Here is a 16,626-nt window from a genome sequence, read left to right on the forward strand (position 1 = left end):
CAGACCGGATTTTCTGCTCGTAGCATCATAGTAGAGGCACGTCTACGTGTAAAATTAGATACACCTTCTTTATACCAAAACACAGACAACACTGAACTCGGTCATATGAGTTATTTCTTTTCAGCATACTGTACTGACTTCTTGAAGAGTGTGGTGGGATTAGGATAGCAGCAACCATATCAGGACCATTATGAAAGACTCTGCCAAGACTTCATGAGGGATCACATTTACAGCACAAACCCAAGCTGGACTATCTGTCCAGCTTTAGGGCACGGCAGAATTTAAAAGCTGCAAGGAGAAACACTTTAACCCTTCCTCTAGCCCATTGGCAAAGCAGATAAGGCAAGAAATAAGCCTCTCAGTTCATGCAAAGCCGACAGAGCACAGCAATAAACTCAACTTCAGCTTCTTCTCCTGCCTCCTCACTTCAAATCCCTTTCACACCAGCCCCATCAAAATGAGAAATGTAGCAAACCTGCCATTTCCCTAATACCTCACCCCACTCCTGCATGCAGCAACTGCAGTTTGCTGTCTATCCTTCTTGCACAGGACATGTACTTTAACTGAGGGATGCCACATGGCTCAAGTACAGATATGGACAAGTTAATCTGCATTTTCCATTTAAACATAAAGCAATTTAGAAAGCAAAATAGAAACATGATACCTTTTTCTTTAACCACTTCAACGTCTTCTCTTGGCTGTACTTGTGAAATTTCTGACTGCCAATCTCTGAGATAAACCAAGAAAGGGGAAGAAAGTCATGACTGGTTTAGATTGCATTCTCAATACACTTAAAATCTTCAGAGTTGTAGACAGCGCACGGAAGTTAATTTGCAGCTTGCACATGTTTGATATCAGGGCAAAAAGTTTCAAAAATATTGGAAACATGGAAAAATAAACAGACTGAGCTGATATGCACAAGTTTGAACAACCTAACAATCTTTAATTAGGCCCTAATCCAGCAAAGCACATATTTTATTTATATATGTGTAATCTTGGGCTGCCTGAATTCAGTAAGGCTCTTCTCAAACCCTTGTAATTTGCCAAACCGTCACTACCCTGTGTCACCAGACTGGTCATTTTAACCTCACCGTTTGCAGCATAAAAGATTGTTCGCATGACTGCAAAAAACCACACAAGCACGCACAACAGAGTATCTTAAATCTTTGGCTTATGAATTCCAGCACCTTGTAGGGGGCCAGGAGAGTTGGGTAGGGAAGACAAACCATTTGCCCTTTCAATAATCTCTCTTCCTATCATTTCTCCACTCCCGTTTCACAGGGTGACTATTGCAGAAGTTTTCTTCTATCCCCCTTTTACGTACTTTAACAGAGTGTCAAAGGAAAATAAAGAACTAAAATAATGAAACACACTCCTAGTGGGAGGAAGTACATGATTCATTTATGATTTATTGAGCAACATAAATTAACTCGATGATATAAGAATTTCAAAAAGTGTTTCCCCTGTGATAACTGGGGTACCACAAACATATGTGAGTCAGGATGCTGAGGTAGAGGAGAGAGAAAATTGCAAAAGCTCATGGAAATTTCAGGATAAAAATTATTGAGCTTTAATTCACAGTGCTCCGTTTTAGAAACGGAACAAAATGCCTAGGAAGATTACACAGGAGATTTCAGAGCCCACTGTGTTTGAATCTATTTCTTCAACAGGTATTTCAATAGCTTTTAATCTCCTGTATACCGTTCCCATAAATACATACATCTGTTTCATGTCATTTACTGACCCAGTATCATATTCCAACACTAGGTTCATGGAGTTTCCTTCTCCCCTTGCAAACAACAACATTATTTATGATTGTTTCAGCATTTCCTTCTTTGGGGTTTATCTTGGCTCTTCCAAATTGCATACAAATATCTAACTGTTATGTGCTCTTTGTGTATGCATGGTAGGGGGTACGGAGAGATCGGGGAAAGCTGTTTACAAGATAAAGTTTAAATCTATCTCAGCACAACAGCTGTAGAAGAGTAAAATGCAAAAAATTCTTCAGAGCAAAAAGGAAAAAAAAATGCTGATATATACTTTGCTTCGTGAAGTTGACGAGTTGCAGGTAAAATTGCAGCTGTGACAGTACTGGCTGCAGCCTTCAGGACTTTGAAGTTTCTAAATGGCTCTGAAAGAGAATCAGCAGAAATTGGGGGAGACTGTCTGTATGCTTGAACCTGCTTCTCAAAGAGCTAACATGGTTTGGGCCAAGCACAGTGAGTACAATTCACGGATTCCTCTCTTATCTGAGAAAGTTCGAGGAAGGGACATCCTCCTGCCACCATCCCCCAGCCCATGCTGAAAAGTAATTCTAGTCCAGATTCCCAGGCAGACTCCCCCACAACAGCACGATTCAGAGTGACTCAGTTAGAAAAAGGAAACGTAGAACTGTGAAGCCATTTTCATTAAAACATGTGAAAAATAATTACGTTGAACCCTTCAGAGATCACTTTGTTTGAAAACATTTTGTGTGCTTGACAGCTTTGACTATTAAACTCTAGAAACTGACAATATTTGAGACCTCTGAAGAATTAAAGTGAGTTATGAAAGTCACAAACTGCTGACAAAAGGATTCAATATTGGAACGTGGATTTAACATGTGATGCACATTTGATATTGGTGAGAGTTAGCGACTATGTTTGATAATATGAGTATATATTGGAAAGCCTTTTGTTCCCTAATGTGTCTGGTGCCTATAAAACTGGTCTGAGACATCTGGAAAGATTGGGTTTGAGAAATACAGATGGAATATAAGTGGTTCTACAATTAAATAATATGTTCAGCGATCGGGTAATCGCTATGTAGACTTGGAAGTTTCCCTGATGTATTGTTGAGCAAACTGCCTAAAGCACATTTTAACATCCATTTTCTCAGTGTTTTCCATAACTCAGAAACTCATATGGCCCCTTTTTTCCTACCTTCTGGGAATACAAGCTTGGCAATATTACTTAGTTATTCTAATCAGGTAAGTTTTCTTGGCTCTTCATGTTAATCACATCAGACAAGATCACAGTGCAGTTTTTGCCTTGCAAAATGAAACAAAGAGTAACACTCTAGAATTGGAGTTCATAACCCTTTCCTAATCCTCCTCTATTGTACTCTTTATCCAATCTTTGAATTCATTAGCAAACAACCTGCCTCACCCAGATTCAGCAAGCTGTAACACACCCTTTCCCCAACTACTAAAGCAGGTAAATGGGAATTTAATCCAGCAAAATGAATTTTCAGTGCCCTTCAACACTGAGGCCAGGGAAAGTGGACTTTCTGCTAATTCACTAAGTGTAAACTGTGAGTGCTCTAGGGTAAGAATTTGTTATACAGATGTTAAAAGTCTTAAGATTAAATTAAGAGTGAAATAATTATGTTGTCAGGTTCTGCCAAACGGATCAGAGTTGCAGAAGACCGAACACAACAGATACTTCTTGCCCTAAAGCCCTGCTCCTTAAATGAGAAAGGCTATGTAGTAGACAAGTCTTAGAGCTAGAAAAGAGTACATTAGTCATAATATTGGTATTTTTTACAGGCAATAAAAGAGATGTGAATATGAAACACGTAGAAGGGGAATGAACAGAATGGTGACCTGTGCATGACAGGCAGGCAAGCACTGATGTGTCTGTTGCATAACTGTAGGTTTGGTGTTCTAAAAATTGAAAGAAATCCTAAGAGCAAGGCCTAATGTTGTTACTTTCAACACAACCCAAACATGAACAAGAAAAGCAGCAGCAGGTACATGTCCAAGATTATCACACACAGCCAGAGTGTGCAAGCACACACGTTAATGTCAACAGCAATCCTTGTCCATTACGTTTCAAAACAAACAAACAGAAAAAAAAAAAAAAAACAAACAGAAAATGAAAGTAACTGCTTTAGCAGTTAATATCATTTGCTGACAAAATGTCCTAAACTGATTGGTGTACATAATACATTATGAAAAGCATCAATACAAAAAAACAAAACCAAGCAGAAAAAGAATTTTCATTACTATCTACTGATACAACTTATCAAACAATGCTCTGGTGGACAACAACTGCAAATATGATTTCAGTCTAACCTCTGTATCTATTCTAAGATATAAGATCTTGTCTATGGCAAATCTATATACTTAGTTATTATTTTGCTGTTAAAAAGGAAACACTTATACTGCCCAGAGGCAGCACTGCTGTTTGGAGGAAGTGCCTCTTCAGAAAAATAACGCTGGCTTTGCCCTATATTCCTTTGCAAAGTTCTTAGTTCGATGGTCAAAAGGATCTGGCAGGATTTTTCACCTTCTGAGACAGCAGGGCAGAAGTTTAGTATCCCTTCTCTCACCCCTCGCTCCTTTGCCAGTATTGGACAAGTTGTAGAGGACACTAATTGCCTAGAAGTTTAATCTTAGTTTTTACTGGAAGCATTTATCACTCCATGGGAAAGCAAAAGCAGTTTTGTAGTTCAGATAGCTCTGTCTTAAAGAAGCCTTCTTGAAAGTCAGAACTCGCCCTAAGAAAAGGGTTGCCTGCTCCCACTGATCCTGAATGTAACTCAATGCTTTCCAAAGGTTCTTTTGGAAATCCAGGACAGCACACAACTCCAACTACCCCAGTCCCAGCAAAATGTAACAATTGTCTCACTGCCCAGATTTCCTGCGGTCTTGTTAAAGTGATCATTTTCAACGGAAACATGTCCCACCCTGAAGTTCAAACTGATCCTTTTGGGGAAGTAACTGCTCTGTATTAATGCACATGTACCATATCATACAGGAAATATTTGAGCTTGTACATCAAAACCCTTCAGGAAAAGCTCACAGTCCCCTATCTTGATGCTCTATGCAGCCTAAAAGAGGTCTGGCACTTCACTCAACAGCACTTTTCTTCTTCTATCACCCTTCCTCAGCCCATCTGTAAAGGAACAGCTAGATATTTCATATTATATATATATCAACAAGGGCAGAGTGCTTCTTGAGAGCATATTCATAATATTTCTGACTTTTAATCTGTGTACCTCTACTACTTGGAGGTGCTCTATACACATAAAGGGTCAGGCAGTTAACATTTTTTCACTTGTTGGTAGATTCAGTGTTCTCAAAGTCCTGTACAGGTAGATCTCCACTATCAGAAAGTCAGCAAACAGAAGTACAATGCCCTATAAAGGACTGAATGTAAAAACGGAAGTCTTGCATCTTTTGCAGGTCTGCCAAGCTACAAAAATTACTATGTAATGCCCCTTTCTCTTCCCCAGAAAGTATATATTGTCCTCAAAATAAGAGCCCCCTGTACCAAAGGGAATTCTGGACAAAGCTTAAGGGCACTATGTATAGAATTGATACTTTGCTATTTTCTTCCATTCAGCTTTTCTCTCACAGTTATGAATCCCAATCAAGGTTTGCATGTAAAAAATTAAAATAAAATTAAGTCTTTGAACTTAATCCCACAATAAATTATGCAAAGCTAGAAAACTTGTGCTCTCCTTTCTCAGCAGTATATTCACTCTTCTTGAGCTTTGTTCTGCTTATTGTTTGAATGCTTTGCTACAAAGGGGAAACAAAAAGTCACATGGACAATGGTTTCACTTCTTCCACACAAGACTATGCTACACTAAAGAAAGACTTCAGGAAGAAGTAAAACTTTTATCAAAAGGCAAAGAAAATTCATAGCACATAGCCAGCTCTGATCAATTTATCATTTTTATGCCACCAAGCAGGAAGACTGCACAACTCTTTTAGTGTTACAGCAGATAATCTGAGATCCACATTTTACTATTCACAATACTGTAACGAAGACTTCTAAGCCTAAACTTCTGCTTTTAAAATACAGCTTCATCCAGCACCTTAAGTAAAGCGAAAAACAGTACTTAAATCTATTTTGTAACGAAGTAGCACTAATAAATCCAACCTCCCCTCCCTCCCCCGCCCAAATCTTTTCACCTTTTTCTTCCGTTACATGATGGATGGACTGTTTAACATCTGCACACTTCAGCAGCAATGGGCAATAAGGGTACTCCGAGTCTAGCACAACTTGATCCAGTGGCTGGAACTTTCCTTGTTGCTGAAAATACATCAAAGGAACAATAAAAGCATTATTACAATGTTAAGACATATACATATATGCATATAGAGAAATATATATGCATGCAATTGCCACAGTTTTAAAATAAAGTATTTAAAGAAGATCATATTTTGAATGGTACCACATGACACATTTAGAAACTGATTACAAAGCAAACTATAAATATTTACTTCAAACCAGTAAGTAATCTGCAAAATGCTGAACTCTTCAATTACTGCACTTAAGAGCCCAAATTTAAAACAACATGGGGAGAAGCTAATGTGAAGTACAGCGAGATTTTTTGGAAGATGACATAAGACACAGTAGTCAGTGTGTGCCAACAGTGTTTGAGACCAAAACCTGTTGGATTAAACCCAGTGTCATAACTTCCATTCAAATTTTGCTTTTCCTTCCATAAAAGATAAATCTCAAAGGAGCAGGGCAGCTTCTGGAACACACTATTAACCTTTCACCTCTGCAAAGTCAATTCCAGTTTGGCCAGAGTATGCATATAAAGGGATTTTGGCACAACTTAAATAGCCCCACACATGACAGAACCATCAAACAAATCTTGTCGTTGCCAAACAATGCATAATCATTCAGCACAGTTTGGCACAACTGGCAGCCTTCTCTTTGGAAAGCTCCTTCAGCGCATCAGTACAAAGACTCAGTGAGTTCTCCATCCTTGGAGAGCGCAAGGTCTCAGGAGCCAAGGCTGAAGTCATTACAGCGGTCAGTACGAAAAAAGCACTTGGGTAAACTGTTTTCATTATTAATTAATCCTCTTACTAAACACTCAGAGGCTTAATAAAAATAACCATCCACTGTTAAATAAGATTTTTTTTTTAAAAAAAAAAACAACCCACAAAACCAATGAATTTCAATTTGTTTCTCATGAAAATTGAAAAGGTACAATTACAATGGCAAAAAGGTTATGATGGGCAGAAATAAAGCTTCAGTGAACTATTTCCCATGGATAACTTAGCTGCACAAACCACTTTGTGTCCAGAAGCAAGACAGCCATGTTCACCTTGTGCAGCAACACAGAGCCTAAGCTAAGATTGGATAAGACATGGCTCTGCTCAGAAAGCATCATCTCCCATTATCAAAACCAGAGGATGGTGCAAAGAATGATTCTACAATACTCAGAAGGTATCTGAATACTCATTAGTTCACACCAGAAGTGAACATGCTGTATTGCTTGAGACATCTGCCACAAAATCCTCAAGACTTTACTTTACTGAAGGATACACTAATTTAGGCAGGGCACTGCAGGAATGCGTTTGTCCTTAATTAGGAACCCATAACAGCCCTACAAACTTACCAGGCACCATTGCCTGGTTTAGAAAACCCTTCCAGAAGAAGGTACCTAAGAAGCAAATGGCAGTATTGGATGCTTCCAATGCAGAGAAAACAGCAGCAACGGTCATCCTTTATTCAGGCTACCTCATCACTGTCACAGTGACAGAGGAGATTTACTCTTTCCCTAATTTAAGTTTGGTTTATAAAGCTTTCAAAGGAGTGCTGAATTCAAACAGAGTGCAATACCGAGAGAAACAGCTCAGCTATTCCTGTGCAATGAGTTCTTCTGATGGCCCACCCTACAGCAGGAACAGAGCAAAGAACAACTGAACACATTGGCACACCCTACACCATAAATTATTTAGAAGTAATTACTTAACAATAGGTTACTATTACAAATGTCTAGTAGGACTTTATTTCTTCAGCATACATGAATAGTTTTCCTGCATTCTCCACCTGCAACCTAGAGCAGAAAATAGCAAGCCACTTGATAGGAAGTGCTCTTAGAAGAAAACCTCTTAGGATGCATAAAGTGAAATTATTGACCCCATGAAATACAAAACGAGGATTAACATTTTTATTTTATGCTCTCTTTTCACAGGCACGTTACAAACTATAAATCAATAATATTGCCTAGGAGTTTTGATACATGTTGGATATTTAAGTAAGGTTTTGCAACACCCTTGATAAATTGATTAACCCATTTATTACTCATCTTTTGGATACTTGGTCATCCCTTTGCTATTGCATGATACACCAGCTCAACAAATACTGTTTGTAAAAAGGCAATGTTTCCTTTCAAGTTCAAACTGCCACAGAAATGTTTCTTCTTCATCTCCCATAGCATCCAAAATCCTCTTTCTTTCTTTTGTTTCTCAGAGTGATTCATCTACTCCTTAGGACGGGCTCTAGTTTGTTTTATTCTGATGACATCTATCATTTTAAATTCAATAGTTCTGGGATAGACTCTCACAAAAGGACAAAAGATTCTCTGCTTCTCTTACAAAGAGGGGATTAGGTTTTGTTCAGATTGCAAGCTGACTCCTGGAATATACTTCACTGGCCAAAAAAAATGGTGAAAACAGAAGTATGTCTAGGGTGGACATCTCTGTTTTAAAAGCAAATTTAATTTCCCATACTATGGAAGTCCCTGTTCATAAAATTAACATAACTTCTGCAGAAAATGAAGACAGAGATAATGCTTTCTCCCGAGAATTCCAGTGAAAAAAATAAGCGGGCTTACCTCCTTGTCTGCCTTTATGAGGTAATAAAGTATCAGGAATAAGGGGTCCATCGGCGTCACGAACAGCAGGCGCCCATCTAAGTGACAGATATACAAAAATAAGTTCAGTACCAAGAGACATGAGTATATTGCTTGGCCATTTTTTAGGATGCTTGTCAGGACCGTGGGCAAGAAGAGTGGATTTTTTAATGTTAAGTAATCCAGTATTTCAGTAAAATGGGCAAGAAAATAGTATTTGTGATTTTATGTTAAAAATATAGACAGCTCAGTTCTCAACTCTGCCAAACAAAAGCACAAGCTCTGTTGCAGGTTTTCTGGCTTCAAGCACTCTCAGTTTTCCCTTTTTCTGGACTGTAATAAAAACAGCAAAATTAAAGCTGCCCTCTATTGGCAGATTTGGGTGTAACAGAACCTTGTTTTGGGATACCAGATAGACCCAGTATACTCCACTCCAAATACCGTGCCAGAAAACACCATGCTGGCAGCAGAGGATGGCCATGCAAGAAATAATTTTGAGAGATAGTTAAGTTGGAGCTGCCTTTCATTTGGAAGGGGAGAATCTGCATATAGTCTCCTAATAGAACAAAAGACACTGCAACAGATCAGAAAATGTTTGTGTTTTTTATTCAAAATTACAGAGGAAGAACTTGGTCTCTCCTTGAAGCTGACATCTCTGCCCATATGAAGCTCATTGCAGGTCAATAGCTCAGTCAGTCTTTCTGTATAATTGTAGATAATTGGAAATAAGGAAATTCACTAATTGGAGACAATAATCAATGTCAACTTGACATTAATTAGCAAACCAAAGGCAAATAAATGTAATTCTTTTTTAATTCACATGATTTTTTAAAAAAGGAAATCTTATTGCAATGGCCTAAAGCTGACAAAAGATAGGGTGGGAAGGTGGTTTGGTCAAAGCTCACACCCAATCTAGCATCTGCACTGCTAGCATGATGCATTATAGTGTGAAGTCCCTGCAATATATCTGTATAGCCAAATTAGCCTGGGGATCTAGTTTACATTTATCTCAAAGCTAATTTCAATTCTTCTTTCCAGAGAGAGTACCAAGGACATGGCTATTATGGGACTATTTGTACGGCTTCTGACAAGCCTGAAGAATCCTAAATGAACCCTTGGCTGGAGCAGAATGGGCTCTCACACTGTACTCTGTCATCTTCCTTTTGCAATTCTGTAATCAAAAGCTAAGCCTAAAGGTGACAGCCTCGAAACGTGGTTCTAGTGCTGTGTGAGCTCAGTAAGACAAACATAAGGCACCTCGCATTTATATCAAAATGATACAGATCAACCCATGCAAGCAAAACCAAGATAGGTCTCTGGCATTTGGGGTCAAAACATTTCTCCAACTATGTGAGTTTGTAAGCTGGTACTGTCACATGCTAAGACCCTGGAAGAAAACTACCCAGATTACAAGGGAATACATTTCCCTGACAAGAACCAGGCAAAGACAGCTCTTAATCTCAACACCACAGCCATTAGCTGTGGAAAGTACCTGGACTACTTAATCATAAAGCTGAATGTTTTGATAATAAAAATTGGAGGAAAAAAAATGCTAGCCACTTTCTTAAAGTTTCAATTTAAATGCTTTCAACTGTACCTCCAGGAAGAGTATTTTTACTTGTTCTAAGGAGTTCAGACTCACAGTAGGCGTATAAAGACCTCTGTCCTTCTCTGCAAATAATAATGAGATGATTTGCTTTTAACTGCAAACACACAACTTTTTTGTGTTGTTTTCCACCTGACCTTCGCGAAGATGCAGCGGCCCAAAAATTCAGGAAAGAAAATCCTCCCTTTATATTTTAAAGGAAACTGAAGCAATTGCTCCTTGAGGCAAGTGTTTCCAAAGGGCCAAAGCGGAGGTTAGAAAAAGAAAAGGGAGAATACAACATGGATGTAATTGGGAGCAGGGAGCAGACCTGGTCTTTTGGCTCCCCCCCAGATGGAACAAGAAAAAGCTCACAGACATACTGTTTGCATTGCTATACACACCTGCAAAGGATGTTTAAAAAATAACACACATTTGGGATATTACCATTAAAGAAGGCACATGTCTGGTAAGGTTCTTTATTTATTTATTATTATAAATGCTCTTTTTTTTTGTAGTTGAAAATGGACAAAAAGGGTATACGTTCATCTCCTGAGTTGATACTTACTGCATGGTCTATGGACTTCCTGGGAGAGAAACACTACCCCAGTGACACCTTTATTGATGAAGGATTGTTAAAGCTGTCATGAGTGGTTACATAAGTTTCTTTCTCATTTTTAGAAAGATCACGGACTATGATACTATAGATGAGCTCACTTCAGACAAAACACTGAAATGGAACCCGCAGACAGCAGCCCGATCCCTGAGATCACAACACTCACCCAGAGTAAACAGAGGTAATTAAAAGAAAACAAGACCATGCATTCCAACGCTTGGAGCTCTAACACGCTGCTCTGCTTAGCTAGCTCACGCCTTCCAGCCCTTTTTCCCTGCCGTAGGATAAGACATATTTTACTTACACTGAGGACTTTCTGGTCTGATTGACAAGGCAAGCTAAGTATTTTATAGCACTTCAGTTTAAATACAATTGAACAACTCCCCCACCCCGCTATACCCTTCCTCAAAGACAAATGAACATCTGTCTAATTGAGGCTGCCAAAGGCAGCCTTTTAAAGAGAGACCACAAAGCCCCTAGCCCTGGTTAAATCCAGATGGCAAACGAGTGTGTCAGAAGGTGGGGATGTGATGCAGCATGCCTCAAACAACTAGGAGAAACACCTGTAAATTTACTAGAAGAGAGAGGGAAGGTGTCTGTTTATGAACATTAGTTACAGTTGGGGGAAGGATATGTTATATTACTCACCTTGTTGAACAGTCTCACCTATAAACCAGGAATGATATTCTTCATGAAAAGCTTTAACTTCAAACAGCTGCTGCGCACCACTATTGAATAAGTAAAGGGTTGCTTCCCCTGTCGAAAGAGAAATCTGGTTTGTGTTTGTAAGCTTTCACAAAAATCAAAAGAATACCCAATACATCTGAAGAATGTGCCTTATATACATACACACACAAACATACACACATTCTACATAAACTCACTACAAAGAAAGCTCAGACAAAGAAAACTATTATATACAGATGTTCGTTTACCAGCTCTATAAACCAAACTGAATTTGAATCAATAAATAAGATGTGTGAATAGTTCATCTTACAACACAAAGCCTTTGATCCAAACCCAAATCAAAATCACACAAGAAATTAGCTTTTGTCTGTACTGAAGGGGGAAGGTGGAAAACCAGAAAATTTCCTTTCCCTCTCTCATGCTTGTTCCCAAGACATTAGATGCTGGGTTAGGGGAACAAAACTCTCAAACCGTCAAGTGACAATTTGAAATCTTTTTTTTGTGTGTGTGTGTGCATGAAAACGGACAACAGATAACTCAACTGAAGGTGAACAAGGAATTTAAAAGGAACTGCCACAAAGTGCCCATCAGAATCTTGATAGTTTGGAAAGGGAAAGAAAGGATTTATTTTGAGACACTCACAGCTGAGCTCTGCTGTTTCTAGGTTCTAATGAGAAGGTGACAAATGTGTTACGAAAGGGACTGGCATTTTCTTCGTCTCAAACAAGTCACCAGAACTACAGAAGGGGCCACTGAAGTTCAGTTAGTTGAGTCTGGACTAGTTCTGTCTTGGTTATCAGCGCATCTTCGAGAGACAACATCAACTGCAACATGGCAGTCCTGCTCAAAACACAAATTGCAAAGTCGCACTAACTTGCAGATCGCATGCTGGCTCAAAAAAGTGTCAATGCAAGCCCTCGCAAGCTGATGTCAGCACTACTGTCTCCAGCCTGAAGAGATTCCTTAGGTGCAGAGGAAGGTCAGCTAAAACGGGCAGATGCATCTTTTCCCAAAAATGACTGATGATGCTTTTTTTCCCCCTTTATCCAAGAGGCTGACCAAATGTTTAACCTCACCTAAGGATACAGTTTCAGTTCTCTGATAATCATTCTTCTTTTGGAGAGGGGAGAAGAGGAGTGAACAGTAAATATAAGGGGGAGCAGAGGTTTCAATTATTACCATGTGCTTCTTAACAAGGGTCTACACCATAGTTTGATCAGTGCCAGACATCAGACTATTCATGGAAGCGTTCGTCGAACAGCTTAAAGACTCCTACCAGCGAGCGTGCTTGCCAAATGCGGTGGAGAGCTAAGAAATGTTGGGGAAGAGACCATTCCTACGGCATAACTTCAGCTCCTTATTTTATTTCTTTACATTAAAAGGACAGTCACCACGGGTCCCCAGTTATGTCATTAGAGAGAATCTCCAGGAGATAGAGAGAGAAGCTAAGTAGCTCTCCTCCTAACTTTGCCACTTCAATAAGTTACTTAAGTCTTGTGGCACGGGTACTCCCCTTCTTTTAATTTAAAGCTTTGAAAAATGCTTCTTGTAGGACTTCTGAATTACAGGCTGAAACACCAGTTTATAGTCTTTGCATGGGATAGAAATTTTGTCCTTTTTTACCTGACTATAAAAAAGACCGTGCGTACTTTTATTTAATAAAGTGGTTAGCATGACTATCCACAGCGCGCTCAGTCCTTCAGTGGGTATTTATACAATATCTGGCATCAACAATTCATCCATTAGACCCAGACATAAGGAAAAGACATTATTAGGGTGTTCTCAGTCCTTCCATTTTCAAACCCTATACTTATAATAGGCTACATAACTGAAAGTTTATGCATGTCTATAAATAAGCTTCTGTAAATTCTAAAGGAACACACCCAGGCTTTTGGTCAAATCATTGTACTTTAGGTTTTCCCCAGAAACCTTTCCCAAGATCTCTGATTCTACAAGCTAAATAGTTCTCTTCTTCCACAGAGAAAAGCAAATTAATATCTACTCTTTTAAAAACATAATAAATTACAAAGCCAACATAATACAGCAGGTGGAAAATTTCTCTGGCTGTATATTCTCACTGTAAATCTGAGCAATCAAAAAACAAGTACCCTGACGAGAATAAATGATTTCACATTCTGTATCTAGTTTTTAAATTACTTTTTCATGTAGAAAGTAGAGTACTGTGGTATTAAAACATACCTGAAGACTTTAGTTACAAATATATGTAAAAATGAATGGTGAATTTCAAAAACAGAAGTATGTAATTTAGAAAACAAGCTGGTGAAAAGAGAAAAAACAAGCATGAACCATGTTTTTTAAACAAAACATGCTAACCCTAACCAAGGCTTGCTGCAGATTTCTGCTGCAGTATCTTATACCGCAATTATTACATTACTCATATAGAAATAACAAATCCTTGACAAAAATGGCAATCTGACTAGAAGAAAGTAACTGTGTGTGGGATGGTGGTGTCATTATATCACCTGCATCTACTGATCTTTCCAATGTATTTTGAATTCAGAGTGCCTCGTCATCTATTAACGGGAAAAGAGATACCACCACTTGGACCAAGGAAACAAGAAAATTAGATTTAAAAATGTAAAGACTCAAAAAGCTTGGTAAGTATAATTGAATCACGTCTTCTGACCCTGCCTATTTATTTTACAGCATAAGATGAATGGTATGAAGCCTAAATTTGGATTAAAAAAAAAAAAGCCCAAGCTCAACACCCAACAGTGCAAGTTCCCCAAAACTAATGCACTTAAAAACACAACTTAAATTACACCTCTTTTTTGTGCTGCCAATATTCCTGATGAATAAACATTTCAACAAATTAAAATTATAAAAGAAATCCTAAATGTTTGCACAGCATTAACTATCTGGCATCACCAGCAGTATCTTTGGCACATAAGACTTACATTATCATCGCTATTTCAGCTTGCAAAATGCGAATCATTTGGTGGTGGAGGGAATCAACCAGAACATTAACAGGCTCATGTCACTATTCCAAAACTTGCCTGTGCTTGGACTGCGCAGTCTTGTAAACATAGGTTCGCTGTCAGGTGTCTTAGGGGGGTCAGTAGCAGCCTCTGTGGGGAGAAAGGAAAAAGTTAGAAACTTGTAAATTGAGAAGCATTTCACGTTCTGCCATGCTTCTCCAAGACGCTCAGAATTAATTGGATTGACACTTTTTGAAAGCTCACATATTTTCTGCCTAAAAAGCTATATGCCTCAGCCCAAATTCATCCTACCCGATCAAGGCACCTAAATTATGATTCCAGACTTTCTGGCACTCTCTATTTGCCACGGGAAAGATACACACCTGGGGATGATTTAGGTTTTGAAAACCACTTCCCCCCAGAGAGCCTCAGGCAACAGAGCTCCCAAGTTTGACATCTCAGTTAAGTGAGATGAACTGATGTGTTGCCCCGATTAGTCTCAATGACAATGAGAATGCTTTGGCAAATTAGGCCAAGCATGGTGTGGACATTAAAAAGTTAAAAGTGCACGTGGTAAAATATTTGTAGGAACAAACAGCGGTCTTCTTTCGGGAACTAAGATTATGCAGCAATATGGGGCAGGAATTGTCTGAATGGCTGTTACTTATGTGAAAAATATGCACCCTTGTTTATCTGTTACATATAATCTTGAAAAACAATGAGTGCGTTTCGTTCTCCCCACAGGAAAAAGAAGCTGAGAGAATACAGCGCCTCTGGCTTAGGCTCCTGACAGTTGTTCTCTTTTCTGTGTTTTTAAGCAAAAAAGTCAGACAAAAAGCAGAGCCACAAAAGTACAATTTCTCTGTGAAATTAAAAAAAAAAAGAAAAATAGAAGGGAAACAGCTCCCATAATGATGCTGATTCAAGTCTGAAAAAAACATCTATAAGGATCCCCAGTTACGTGTATTCTATCCAAGTTCTCTTCATTGGGAAAGTCTAAGTTATATGTATGAAAACAACTTCCCACATCTGAGTGAAGAGCAACATGACAGCATCATCCTTCTTAGCTTGCAGACTGCCAGTTCTGCCCCAATTCTTCTCATAAAGGCATTTATCAGAGCAAGCAAAATTGCTAAAGCATTTCACATACACAACCAGCATCCAGCCCCCAGAGAACAGACTGACAGGGACCAGGCTGATGCTTGGGTTATGGTGCTGCTGCGGGAAGCGGAGAGTTTTGGTAGTATCCAGGAGGATTGCTGAGACAGCACAGTCCTTTTCCTTAAAAAACACAGAGGTAGGAACCTTGAGCACATTCAGAAATTGGTGTCCATTCTGGCTGAAAGCCTGTCCCCAGCCCCTCAGGAAGACAGGTAGACATCTCACAGGCTGTTCACAGGGATCTCAGTGGCAAAAAAAAAAAGACCCAGGTAAACCTCATCTTTCACATTCACACATCCAAACAGAAATTGTTCAGATGAAGACATAAGCAGGACTTAAAAAACAAGCAAGGGTGTCTTGTGAAGTATTGGAAGATAACGGTTCCTAGAGCTGTTTGAAGAATTTGCCTTTATTTTCTTCTCCTGAATTTGCATTTGAGTCTTCAGGTGGCTTGAAAAAGTGCTTGAAAAAGTTTCAATATACGTTAGGGATTTTTAATGGAAAAAAAAAAGTCCGTATTTGCTAACCAGACTTACTGCATATGCTGATACATAAACACACACGGTTGTCAAGCTACATTTGTCCTGGCAAAGGAGAACTTCAAATTTCTAAAGCTGTGTATATTTCGATTTTTGACCACAGTTTAACGTTGGTGTATTTTTTGTTACTTTTTAAAACACTACAGTGATTAATGACAGTGAAAGAAACACACTGCATGTGTTTACTTTGATGTGTTTCACATGAACATGTTAAAATATACACATTAAATGTGAGTTTCAAAATTTGAAACAAAAAGCAAAGCAAAACAAAACAAAACAAAAAAAGCGAAGGAGCTTTTAGCGCTTACTTGCTCCGCTTTCTTCATGCCTAGATTTATGAACACCAGGAAGGCGTCCAGCTGAGCCCGAAGCTGCATCGTGTATAACGCGAACAATTAAGTAGACAACTCTTCCTAATGGAGCTGGTTTTAATGAAGTTCACAGCTTTATCTGGTAGATCTGCTCTTTTCCCAACCTTCTCATGCCACCCATCTCCACGAAGTCTGGAAGATG

At 38.8% G+C, this 16,626-nt stretch overlaps 1 protein-coding gene across 3 annotated transcripts in view; it reads right to left on the minus strand.

The window, feature by feature from the left end:
- RNASEH2B (ribonuclease H2 subunit B) overlaps positions 1–16,626 on the minus strand; it is a 42,004-nt gene that overhangs the window by 15,307 nt on the left and 10,071 nt on the right. For 2 of the 3 annotated variants that reach the window (XM_084525479.1, XM_084525477.1), the window contains exons 2-6: positions 14,492–14,563; positions 11,436–11,543; positions 8,569–8,645; positions 5,903–6,023; positions 665–729 (exon numbers count right to left, since the gene is read on the minus strand). In XM_084525479.1, coding sequence (XP_084381605.1) covers positions 665–729; positions 5,903–6,023; positions 8,569–8,645; positions 11,436–11,543; positions 14,492–14,563 — 443 coding nt within the window. The remainder of the gene's footprint in view (positions 1–664; positions 730–5,902; positions 6,024–8,568; positions 8,646–11,435; positions 11,544–14,491; positions 14,564–16,626) is intronic. The other variant, XM_084525478.1, reaches the window with a different exon arrangement.

This window comes from Aythya ferina (assembly GCF_964211825.1).
Source record: "Aythya ferina genome assembly, chromosome: 1".
Taxonomy (NCBI): domain Eukaryota; kingdom Metazoa; phylum Chordata; class Aves; order Anseriformes; family Anatidae; genus Aythya; species Aythya ferina.